We start from the raw sequence: 12446 nt of genomic DNA on the forward strand, positions 1-12446 counted from the left end.
GTACAGATTTCGATGGGGAAAAATCTTATGAGCAAGACTAGGTACGCTCAGAGATGAAAACACATACAAAGCAATCCAACACGACATCACTTCTGAAGTAGAATTCTGTTGTGCGGGAAAATTCGTGTGCAGTCTAGAGCACATTCCAACCAACAGACACCACTCTGGACAAAAAGCGGACGACCGGTCGGTGGAAATTCGTTGCGTGTGTACGAGGCTTTACGGGAGACTCAGTAGTCGCCAAGTACACCTCGAGTGCTCGAACTCCATCCAGAGTATGCAGTGCACAATCCGTAGGATGAGGGGGCTTAGGACACAAGATGGCAACACAATGTCCTCGTGCAAGTGAAAACTAGAAACCACCTTCGGAGGGAAGGACGGATCCGGACGAAGTTTCACCTGTCCCCATGAACCAACATATGGGGGAGAACGATAGGACAATGTCGCCAGTGCAGAGACCCTGCGTGCAGAGTAACAGCAACCAAGAAGGCCACCTTCTGTAACAAGGTAGGCAGGGGATACCCTCAATCCTCGCAAAAGGAGGGTCTTGAAGAATCGACTGCACCAAATCAAGGTCCCCAGTTGGTGACGGAGGTCGCACCTGAAGAACCAAGTGTCGCACCCCCTGGAAGAAGTTACGCACCAGGGAACGGGCGACCAACGGCCTGTGGAAGAAAATTGCGAAAGCCGAAACGTGACCCTTGACAGTACTCAAGGCCAACTTTTGATCAACACCCCATCGAAGGAGGCCAAGATTCCAGCCACTGAGTAAGAGCGAGGGGAAGCCCAAGGAGACTCACACCACGAAATACACGATTTTCTCATACGATGAAAAATATCATCCTAGACGCTTCCCACGCTTTACACGGGGTGGGAATCACTGAAAAAAAACAATCCTCTGTCCTTCAGCACCTGGCTTCCAACAGCCAAGCTGGCAAAGCCAGCAACCGTAAAGATGGGAGATTGGCCCTGGAGACAATAACTCCTCCCTGAGAGGAATTCTCCAAGGCGCGTCCGTGGCTAGCCTGACCAGGTTGGTGTACCAAACTCAGCAAGGCCAGTCCGGAGCCACGAGAAAGACCGGAATCCCTTCCACATCGATCCTGCAAAGAATTCTTGGCAGCAACTTGAGGAGGAAAGGCAGACCGCAACCGATACAGACCTTGGCCCACCCGTGAGCACTCTTACACGACCATGCCGGCGTCAGTCGTGCGCAGGTGACCATGCTAAACTCCTTGGCATCGTTCAAGTTGAACTTAGTGAAAGTTCTTGCCCAGGACAGAACCCATGGTGCCACCATCGCACCCGCCAGAGGGTCCCGGGAGCGGGCCACAAACCTCAGCACTATACTGTAGATGCGACGCCAACAAGTAAACGTCTGGAGTGCCCCCAACGAAGGCACAACTGGCAGGTGGTCCCTTCATCCGAAGGTGAACTTTCAGCAGTTTCCACACCTGGAAAGGGAACAGTGAAAAGAGCTAAAGCAAGGTGCTCTGCCCTACAAATCGGCACTTCCAAGGCCGCAAGGACACCCTTGGTACCCCCCTTGGAGAATGACAGAAGCCATGGTCGTGGCGTAGTTGAACCTGCACCGGACAGCTGCAGGTGCCCGATCCAGTGAACTAAGGGAGGAAGGATTCCAGATCAAGACTCCCTGGTCAGCCGGCACAGCCAGACGTGAAAGTCCAGAGAGTTTTGATTCTAGCCCCATTTAAGAAGCACTGCCTTCTGGGGGATCCCCGAGAGGGATTGAGCGAAAGGGACCTTCCCTAAGAATGGCACCATCAGTCCCATAACTTGCATGCAGGTCTGAAGGGAGGACCATGTGCGGGGCAGTAACAGTTGAACCGCAGTCTGCAGTTCAACACTAATTTTTCCCGGAGGGAGAGAACACCCAGACTGAGAACGAGTCCAAAGTCAGGCCAAGATGGTCCAGTCTCATGGATGGGACCAGGGATGATTTCTGAAGGTCCAGAACCCACCTGAACTCCACCAGAGTTCTCATGGCGACTTCTAAATTAGTTAGCACTATAGGGGACTCCACATGGAGAAACAGAATGGCCAGGACCGGAGCCAACACCTTTGTGAAAAAACGGGTAGCAGTAGCAAGACCAGGGGGGGTGGGGGGGGAGCGCTGCAAACTGATAAGAAATCCTTCCACACGGCAAAAACTGAGAACCCGTTGGTGTCCTGAACACAATGGGATATGAAGGTAGGCATCTCAATGTCTATGGAGGCCAGGAATCCCCCTAAGGTAGGGAAGCCACCATCGTGCAAACCTACACCGCCTTGAATTTTTGATCCACACGGAACCATCAAATGGCCAGAAGGTCCAGCTTATTGAACCAGAGCCCGGACTGCCCCACAGAGTGCTGCAATCGATCCGAGGGCAGCCGTACAATGGAAGCGAACAACTCACCGAAAAAAAAAAAAAAACGGATCGAAAACCCGATCTTGCAACCGGACCGCATGACCTCCTGAACCCCGTTGCCTGGGATCCGGGCCAGCCGTAGGACCGAGAATCGGCAAGGACGACCCCCCATCCCATAGACTGGTGAGGACGCAACTTCAGGCCAAGTAGGCCTTGTCCACAGGCCTTGAAAAAAAAAAACGATCTCTTGTTCGCCCAGACCAGGGTCGATTGGTGACTGTCCCTGAGGGATGAAGAATCTGTTGTGAGCCGAAAGGGAGGGACCCTTGTTAGCCTGTGGAAGAAAGCACTCTTCCCCCCCATGAGACCCTTGTATAATGTCATCCAGGGCAGCACCAAACAGACAAGCCCCCTGAAAGGGGAGATCCGTTAAGGCCTTCGTAGAAGTGTGATCCGCAGACCAACACTTCAACCAAGCATACGCCGGATAACCAACGCCGAAACCGACAGGTGACCCAAGAAAAAAAAAGGAGCAGAGTCCAGTGCGGCATCACAAACAAATTGCAGCCCCTGCGCCAGCTTGTCCAACAGCTCCCCCAGGGCAGGAGGGACTTGCCCGTCACCAGGTCACGGCTTTGGAACTCTGCCCATCAGGCAGAGTCAGCGTAGCAAGGGCAATCATGAACACTGTTCCCAGTGCAGACCCAGCCAAGGACGACCGATCACGAGCCACAGCCCGCGCCATGCTATCCCCCAAGTCCTTAAAAGGCGGGGATTCCTCCACCGGAACAACGGTATTCCTATTAAGCCTAGAGACCGCACGTCCACCATAGGCAGAGCAGTCCACAGTACCAGAGACTCCACAAAAAGGGTAACATCTAGTAGCTGCTTAAGCCTCGTACACACGTACCGATCATCGGCCGTCTTTTGTCCAGGGCTGTCGTGTGTTGAAAACTGCAAAAGACTGCACACGAATTTTGGCGGCCAACAACAGCCGACTGCAGAAGTGATGTCATGCGATGGTTAAAAGAAAAAACGTGTGTTTTTTCTTTTCTGAGCATGCCCAGTCTTGCAAATCTGCTGATTGTCAGCCGAATTCTGTACTGACTGGCGAACAATCGGCCGTTCTGGTGTTGGCCAACAAAAATTTTAATGCCTACATGACTGATTCTTTTCGGCCGAAAGTGCGCTGTCGGAAGCATCATACTAACAAGCCTACAATCGGCCAATCGGTCGTCGGCCAAATATTTACGGCCGACAATCGGTACGTGTGTACGGGGCTTTAGACACCCCAGGGGAACTTCTCAGAGGGTCCCATATTACATGAGCCTGCTGGCAAAATAAGCTGCTCCGGATGGCATGTGATTGCCAGATGCTACCTGTGCCCCAGGTGCAGCTGCGTCCTCCAAATAGCAGGGTGTCACGCACCGAAACAACCAGTGCATCCACCAGCGCCTGAATCATGCGCGGCAGGGGAGACGAAATGTCGTCCTCATCAACCAAGGAGACAGGGCCCAAGTTACCAGACCCGGTAGGGAGGCCCAAGTCTGCGGCAGCCCATTCAGAATCCGAGACATCAGATGGGGCAGGGGTTAGTTGGAGAAACGCTTCAGCGCACCCCCCCCCCACCTCCACCCGGGCCCAAATGCATCGATGGACAGTGGAGATCCGAAAGGCCCTGTGGTCACTGAGGGGGTCAGGTGGAGATACACGACCTGCAGGGTCCACACGGAACCCGCCAGTAAAATTTTCAAAAATAGGACCCCATAGGGAGACCCCCCCGTCAGCCCTACTACACCATCCAGCCCTGGAGGGCCCGACTGAGTCCTCCCGGCACCATAGACCGAGCACCGTGAATGGCGCAACCCCTGGCCCCCCATGCGGCCTTCACACCAGGCCCCCAGCCACAGGTAGGCCCAAACAGTCCCCAAAACAGAGTCACAACAGGACAGAGGGGTCACAACAGGACAGAGGGGTCACAACAGGACAGAGGGGTCACAACAGGACAGAGGGGTCACAACAGGACAGAGGGGTCACAACAGGACAGAGGGGTCACAACAGGACAGAGGGAAACCCTGGAGTGTGAGGGTCCAACCATCCCAGGGAGAGGGCCTGCGTCCACCCCAAAACCGCCGTTTACTCACCATACCGGGAACACAGGCGGGCGCCATCTCATGACAGGACCCCACTCCACCGGAGTAGGGGGGACAACAGCCAAATAAGAACGCTGTGACGCAAGCCTAGACCTTGTCGTGTATGTCCTGGCGAGTCTAACTCGCGGGGGCCAGTCCCCGTCCAGTGGGACTATGTCGTGGCCGACCCATCACAGACCTAAGGCCTGCATGCGCTCGCTGGCTAGACTGGGGTGACCACTGGATATAGGGATCCAGCCCGTCGCCCAGCCCGACATAATTGCTTGAAGATCTCAGAAAAAAACGTTCTGAATAAAAAAAAGAAGACTAGGTGAAAAAAAAAAAAATCTACTTAAAAAAAAAAAAAAAAAAAAAAAAAAAATTTACTTCTATGCCAGGATCAAAGATCCCAGCAAGGAACTAGGGCCTTACTCCTGAGTAGGCAGTTTAAAAGGGACATCCTATGCAGGAAGAGAGGGTGTACCTTCTGGGACTGCCCATAGGCATAGCTAGAACTTTTTCTGTCTAGTGTCCTACACCGGTAGGGGGCAGTATAACCCTACTGATATATATCAGAGAGAACTGCGTCCGTCAATTAACGATAGAGAAAATTGCATTTAAAAAAGACAGCTGCGCAAATACCGTGTGACAATAAATATTGCAACGATTGTCATTTTATTCTCTAGGGTCTCTGCTAAAAAAATATAATGTTTGGGGGTTCTAAATAATTTTAGAGCAAATAATCCTGATTTTAACTTAAGCAATATATGTCAGAAAAGGCTTAGGCTCCAAGGGGTTAAAAAGTTAAATCTGCTTCAAACACCACAATTTGTGTTTTTGTTGGCTTTTATCAGTTCTCCTGTATACTTCATGAACAACAAAAATTTTAATTGAATGAAAAAAACTGAACAGGTTTCCCCATCCAGCTCAAATGCATTAATGTAATCTGACAGAAGGGAGACTCTGCTGTCAGAATACACAGATCAGCGCTGCAGCTTATTACTCATAGAGCAGCTTTTATCAGACAGGGCAGTTGCTCAGTAAATTGAGTCCTGTTCAACAGCAGTGGCCACACAGATTAAAATTCAGCCGATTCCTAATAACCAGTCGAATTTCGATCCATGTATGGCCAGTTTAAGGGCACAAAAAGTAAATATATGAAGGGATACTTATTGGTAGTTGTTACATAAATTTTTACTCACAGATGCGCAGGATTTCTCCAGCTCCTGACACAATGAAACTGAATCCTGTGCGGAGACCATGTTCCAAAGGCCATCACTGCCAATAATGATAAACTTGTGTTTCTGAGGATCAATTGTGTGCACACTTGTATCAGGTTCCGGAGACACCACAAACTCCCCACTGTAGAAATCATAACTCCATAAATCACCTGAAATAGATATAAAATTAATCCATCTTCACAATATAAAGATTTAAGAATATATAAAATCATTGCAACTTAAACAGAAGAACAGCAGCTTATAAGGGGGGTTTGCACACAAGCCCAGAAACATGCCTGGGGCTTAACAAGCCATCACGTGTTTCTCTAATATTCTACAATATAAAACAGTTAAAGAATGTGTAGACCCAACATTTCATATTCCCGAAAGGTGCCTGCTGTACCATAGACTTGTATGAAAAAGTACCCTGTTCTCATTTGTATGCCTTCCATTTGTGTGAACTACCAGATGTTGCTTTTAGTCCAGGTGAAGAACCAAGGAGGGGGCAGGGAACGAAACTCCAGCTTGCAGCCATTAAGGACCACCTCCTGCACCCAGGTGTCCGAGATGCAAGCTGCCTAAGTGTTTGCAATGGTTAACTTTTATGTTGAGGTAGGTTTGTCTGAGTAATTGGTGGACTTTGTTCCCAGTCCACTCGTAAGGTCTGGGCCTGAAAGCCTGAGATGTGAGGACATAGATGGTGAGTGGGGAAACAATTACACATTTCACAGAGAAAGGGAAGGAGGAAGACTAGTCTGTTCCTTAGGTGCTCTTGCAGCCAGCAGCCTCCTTGATAATGGTATCCAGTGTAGATTCAAGGAGAGGTCTCAAAATGTCGATTAGACGACCTTTAGACATGGGTTCCACAGTCTAACATTCTAACTAAAGTATTCTCTACAGGCCTACAGAAAGGAGACCCATATGCAGGAGAGGATATGGGAAACTTCAAGCATTCGTCAGAACTGCAGCTTAAAGCTACAACCATTTGCTCCTAACATTCTGAACCAAGGGATTAACTGCAGTATTAGCAAGATCTCTTTAGGGACTTTGCTGCAGAACAATGGATTATAGTTCTTTCCTACACGAAATCAGCTATTGTGAAGCCAATTCAGCTCCTCCAATTAAAGATAAGCTTGGTTAGTACTTGTGATCTTGTGCTCCAGTGTCCTCCTGCTGCTGCGTACACACAGGCCAAAAAACGGCCAAGAAATGGGCGGTTCAACAGCAACTGGCTGACTTTCTCTAGATAGACTTTTGTCAAAAAAGCATGCTTTTAAACCAGCATCTGATCAGCACTGGCAGCCATCAGTGTGTTCTGGTAACAGCTTAGCGGGGGAGATGGCTGCACTAACATTGGATAGGTTAGCATTGTGATCTGTTTTTTTTTTGTTTGTTTTTTCAGCCGGCTGGGAAAAGGAGTGCAATAAAAACCAGGTTATTGTTTTACAGAGCATAACTGAAGAAAATATGAATATCCTCTTGCGCTCCTGGAGCAGGAATGTAGAGGTTTCCTGCTCCAGAAAACAAACATGATTAGTTATGTGAGCAGAGGACCAATTATTAAACTTCAAAAAGCAACCCCAACATTTTTTTTCCCTTCAAATTACACTTGATCTGTGCAATTTAAAGCAGACCAATTCTTTGCAGTATCGATGTACAGCATGTGCTTCTGATAAATAGAGGGCATGATCCTTTTTCCAAAAGAACTTTCTCTGTCCACATTAAAGAACTGTACAGCTCCCCAAGGCAAAATATGTATCATTTAAATAAAAAAAAAAAAAAAATACAGAGCAGCTGGAAAAGATTGCAATTACACCATAAAAAATAGGTCAGATTTTAATTATCCACTCTCACTAGAAAGCAAAATAAGGGCACACAAAAGGCAATTTCATGCAAACCTATTACTGCCGGTTCACACATATGCAATGTCAGACATTGCATGTGATGTCTGTGCGTTGTGAATTCAGCCATACAGATTGTATGGTTAAATTTGCATCGCATTCGGACCAAAGTCGCAAAGGACCTTTTTTTGGTCCGCACCAGAATCAGATCGCATGGGACTGTTCTGTTCACACCTATGTGATCGGATTCATATCCAAACTGAGTTTGCATTGCGATATGCAAACTGATCTGGGGTGTCGTTAACTTTGTATTGACACCCCCCAGCGATTAGCATATGGCAGTGCGAGTTGTGTTATGCAGGAACCTGCAGTGGATTCGCAGGGTTCCCACAACGCATATGTGTGAACCGGTACTTAATGTAGACTGCACCTGACAAAGTCAAATGGACCTTAGTACCCAAGCCCCAACTAACTATTTAGGCCCCTTTCACACATACAGTCCGTTCAGTTCATCAGTTCAGTCACGTCAAAATGTATCAGTTTTCCATCCATTTTTCATTCGTTTATCCATTTTTCATCCGTTTTTTTTTTTTACATCCACTACCAATGCAAAAACGGATGAAAAAAAACGGTTTGTCCGTTTACATCCGTTTTTCGTCTGATCCGTTTTTTTTGACGGATTAAAAATAGGGCATTAATCCATTCCAAAAAATGGACATTGACAGAAGCGAATGAAAACGAATGTTAGCGGATGATCATCCGTTGTCATCCATTTTTACAGAGATGCATTGATGTCCGTTTTTCATCCGTCAACGGATGGCTGAAAAACGGACCGTATGTGTGAAAGGGGCCTTACAGAGATTTCTGCATAGCATCAGCACCTACATAGTACTACCCTACCCAACCAGTTTACTTTAGGCAGGAGGAGGAGAAGGGAGGTAAGATTCAAAAGCAAACAGGTGTTTATGCAGTCTTTTTGGTAAATGACAACATGAAAAACCTTAAAGTAGCAAGCCTAAGAACATCTTCTGTCAAAGCTGTAGATAACCAAAACTCTGAAAAGGTCCAGCTTACTGTGCCTGACCTTCAAAAACTGTGTCGCAAACGGCATGGGCAGGAGTGACAGCTCTCAGCACCAGAGCCCACGAACTGGGAAGAAACACCAGGGAAGATGTCAGCTGTCCAAGCAGTGTGCAGACACCACTGGAGGGCTTTGTTCTAAGACAAGTATTTTATAATGAGCTAGTATGCAATGCATACTAGCTCATTATGCCTTTGTCTTAAGAGGTTTTTTTTCCCCCTCAAGGTTCACAACGTCTAGCTACAGCTGCTGACCATGCCATTGCGGACCTTTGACTGAAAGTTCTTGTTCCTGGCTGTCTCTGACTTCAGTACTTCTAAACTCTAAAAAAAGGCACATAAAACCAGAAATCCTGAACTGCATATTTGTTGTGAGTCAGTAATGCAACAAATATCTGAAATCCAATCCGCACATGGAGACTCAGGACCTAAAAACCTAAAAGCACAAGCTGCAGATAACCACATTTGGCGGATCTCCTTGATGCTCAAAGAAGTCCAAGGGACCGGAAACCAGCAAAGATGTCCCCCGCCCTAATAATGGGTAAGGGAAGACCTTCATGCTAAAAAGGAGTCTTGTCTGCTGGTCCGGTAAAGCTAGCTCTAGGTTTACCAGACCAAGGTTGCGTGGAACCTCCTGGGGATGATTTAAAAGATCCATTTCCCTTACTCTCCATCCCGGAAGCAGAAAATACATTTCCTATGGGCTGAGGAGGGCCCCCCCCCATCTGCAGGGAGGCTTCTTCCCTTTCCCCAACTGTGGCAGGAAGGTACTCTTCCCTCCTGTGATACCCTAATGTTGCCATCCCGGGTAGACCCAAACAAGCGATTGCCTTGAAAGGGCAGATCAATGAGAGCTTTCTTAGAGGTTTGGTCTGCAGACTAACTCTTAAGCCACAGCAGGAGCCTAATCACCAGTGCTGGAAAAGTTTAGACAGCACAGGAGCTGTATCCAAAACTGCCTCACAAACTGCAGCCCATGGACCAACTGGTCTGCTAAAATCAATATAAGCAGCGGGGACCTGCTCAGCCCCCAGGTCCTGGCACAAAAGCTTAGCCCATTCAGTTAGGGTCTGAGACACCAGGACTGAGACAAAGACTGGCCACAATGCCCACCAGCCATTAGTAAACATGCTGCGTGCCACAGCCTCTGCTTTCTTGTTAGCCAGGTCTCTAAAGGAGGGGGGATTCCTCTACTGGAATCATGGTTGCTTTATTCCACCTGAAAACACGAGAGTCCACCACTGGTGGATTAGCATGCTTTTTTTAAAAAGGGACTCCTCAAAAGGGTAACGTACAGCAAAATGTTTGAGGACCACAAAGGGTAATTTTGGTTGATCCTATTCCTTACAGGAAAACCTGTCAAAATAAGGCTCAAAAGGACACACCTTTGGAGTACAATGCGACTTGTGCGTACCAAACGACACAGCCACGCCTGTGGCTACAGTAGCCGCAAATCCTTAACGGATGGATTAGGGGGTGGAAACCCCCTGGACTGGCAGCGTCTACGGCGGCATTAGGCTCAGAATCAGACAGACAGCCTCAGCAGGGGAAGGCAGGGGGACGCTTCCTCCTGGGCCTCTGCCTACACGCTACTCCCACCTGGGACACTAAGGACTGCAAGACCGCAGTCAAGGCAACCATGGAAAGCTGGGGTTTCCGAGGGACCTGCCACCTCCATGAGGGGGTCAGCGGGGGAGAAGGAGCCTCGGCATGCCACAGGGATTCAGTTGTTTCCAGCATCTCCCAGACGAAGGGGAAATGGCCCCTGTGACATCATCCGGCTACACAAACAAGTCGTCAACCGGAGAACAGCCAGACTAAGGGAAAATGGCCACCATCAGCTACAAACACTGAAGCATGCTACCAGGCTCTTTCCTGCAACCTCTGCAAGGGGACCCCCCTAGAAGATAGGACACACGTTTAGGGGGAGACTCTGTTGTGCACACTGCACTGGTCTCTGCACTGGGACCCCCCCCCCGCAAACAGCAGGGCATGCACCTAGGGGTCTCCTACACTGGGACCCCTCCAGACTACCAGGGCAGGTCACACTATCCCAGGACCCTTACAGAGTGGGGATAGCGGGGAAGACCGCAGGGGTATCTGCTGCATTCTATGCCCTGGGACCCCAGCTGAGAGGGATATAAGGATCTAGATCATCAATCCCGTCGCCCAGCCAGCCAGTTTATTGCAGCTCTCCCAAGAGAGAACAAAAAAGATGTAAGGAAGGAAAAAATTGCTAGGACCATAGATCCCAGCTGGGAGTCTGCATCCTTACTCCTGACTAGACAGATTAAAACTGATTACCTAGAGCAGAGAGGGGGTTATATACCAAGCTGAGGACAGGCCATGGGAGTAGCCAGGTATTTTTTGTTCTGCCTAGTCCTACTCCTGGAGGAGGCAATATAACCCACTAGTTATGATTTATGGAGCGCTGTGTCCGTCGAACAAAAGAGATAAAGTGGTGCTGTACCTGCTTATAAAGGGTTAACTGCAGTTTTGCTACAATTTGTTAGTGTATCCAAATCTGCTAGTGCATCTAGCACTACACTCCTCCCAGACTAACTCTGCTGTCAAAGGGTCTCTATGCTGCTCCTTCATCCACAGTGTAGGCAGCCTAATAAAGGATGTGTGTTATTGGCCAGATCGCCAGGTGAAAACAGGGATAAAAAAAAAAAAAAAAAAAAAAGTCTAGAATAAAATTAAAGCCGAAACCACATCTAAAATTGGTAAGTTGCAATGTACAGTGGATATAAAAAGTCTACACTCCCCTGTTAAAATGTCAGGTTTCTTTGATGTAAATAAATGAGACAAAGAATAATTTCAGAACTTTTTCACCTTTAAAGTGACCTAAAAACTGTACAACTCAATTGAACAACGAACTGAAATGTTGAAGCGCCTTTTTATTTTATTACAACACACTTTTTTGGGTATGAGTCGATCGGCATGGCACATCTTGACATAGCAATATTTGCCCACTCTGCTTTGCAAAAACACTCCAAATATGTCAGATTTCGACAACATCTCCTATGCACAGCCCTCTTCAGATCACCCCACAGATTTTCAATCTAATTCAGGTCTGGGCTCTGGAAGGGCCATTCCAAAAGATTATTCTTCTTCTGATGAAGTCATTTCTTTGTTAATTTGGATTCATGTTTTGGGTCGATGTCATGCTGAAAGATGAAGTTCCTCTTCATGTTCAGCTTTTTAGCAGAGGCCTGAAGGTTTTGTGCCAATATTGACTGGCATTTGGAACTTTTCATAATTCCCTTTTCCTGTTCCAGCTGAAGTAAAAACAGCTCCAAAGCATGATGCTGCCACCATGCTTTACTGTGGGTATGGTGTTCTTTTGGTGATGTGCAATGTTGTTTTTGCACCAAAAATTTCTTTTAGAATATTGGCCAAAAAGTTCAACCTTGGTTTCATTAGACCATAACACATTTTCCCACATGCTTTTGGGAAACTTCAGATTTTTTTTTTTGCAAACTTTAGCCGGGCTTTGAGGTTTTTCTTCATAAGGAAAGGCTACCGTCTTTCCACTCTACCCCATAGCTTAAACATATGAAGAATACAGGATATTATGGTCACATGTACCACACAGCCAATACTTGCCAGATATTTGCAGCTCCTTTAATGTTGCTGTAGGCCTCTTGGCTGACCAGTTTTCTTCTCTTAATAAGAGGCACTTTAAATGATGGCAGGTGTGTACTGACTCCTATTTAAAGGAGTTGTAAAGTCAGGAGGTTTATTATCTTAATAGGTTTAGGTTTAATGCATTCTATAAATTAAGATAAAAAAGCGATCT

The 12446-nt window shown here is 47.5% G+C and overlaps 2 protein-coding genes across 2 annotated transcripts in view; one reads left to right on the forward strand and one right to left on the reverse strand.

Annotated features, from left to right (window-relative positions):
- The window catches only part of PPM1D (protein phosphatase, Mg2+/Mn2+ dependent 1D), a 50346-nt gene that overhangs the window by 7393 nt on the left and 30507 nt on the right, over nucleotides 1–12446 (reverse strand). Inside the window, exon 4 of the mRNA XM_082245736.1 lies at nucleotides 5706–5893. Within this exon, the coding sequence (XP_082101862.1) occupies nucleotides 5706–5893 (188 nt within the window). The remainder of the gene's footprint in view (nucleotides 1–5705; nucleotides 5894–12446) is intronic.
- Nucleotides 1–12446, forward strand: part of USP32 (ubiquitin specific peptidase 32) — a 781032-nt gene that overhangs the window by 5344 nt on the left and 763242 nt on the right. The gene's annotated exons all lie outside the window — the stretch shown is intronic.

This window comes from Pelophylax lessonae (genome assembly GCF_965119305.1).
Source record: "Pelophylax lessonae genome assembly, chromosome: 2".
NCBI classification, from domain to species: domain Eukaryota; kingdom Metazoa; phylum Chordata; class Amphibia; order Anura; family Ranidae; genus Pelophylax; species Pelophylax lessonae.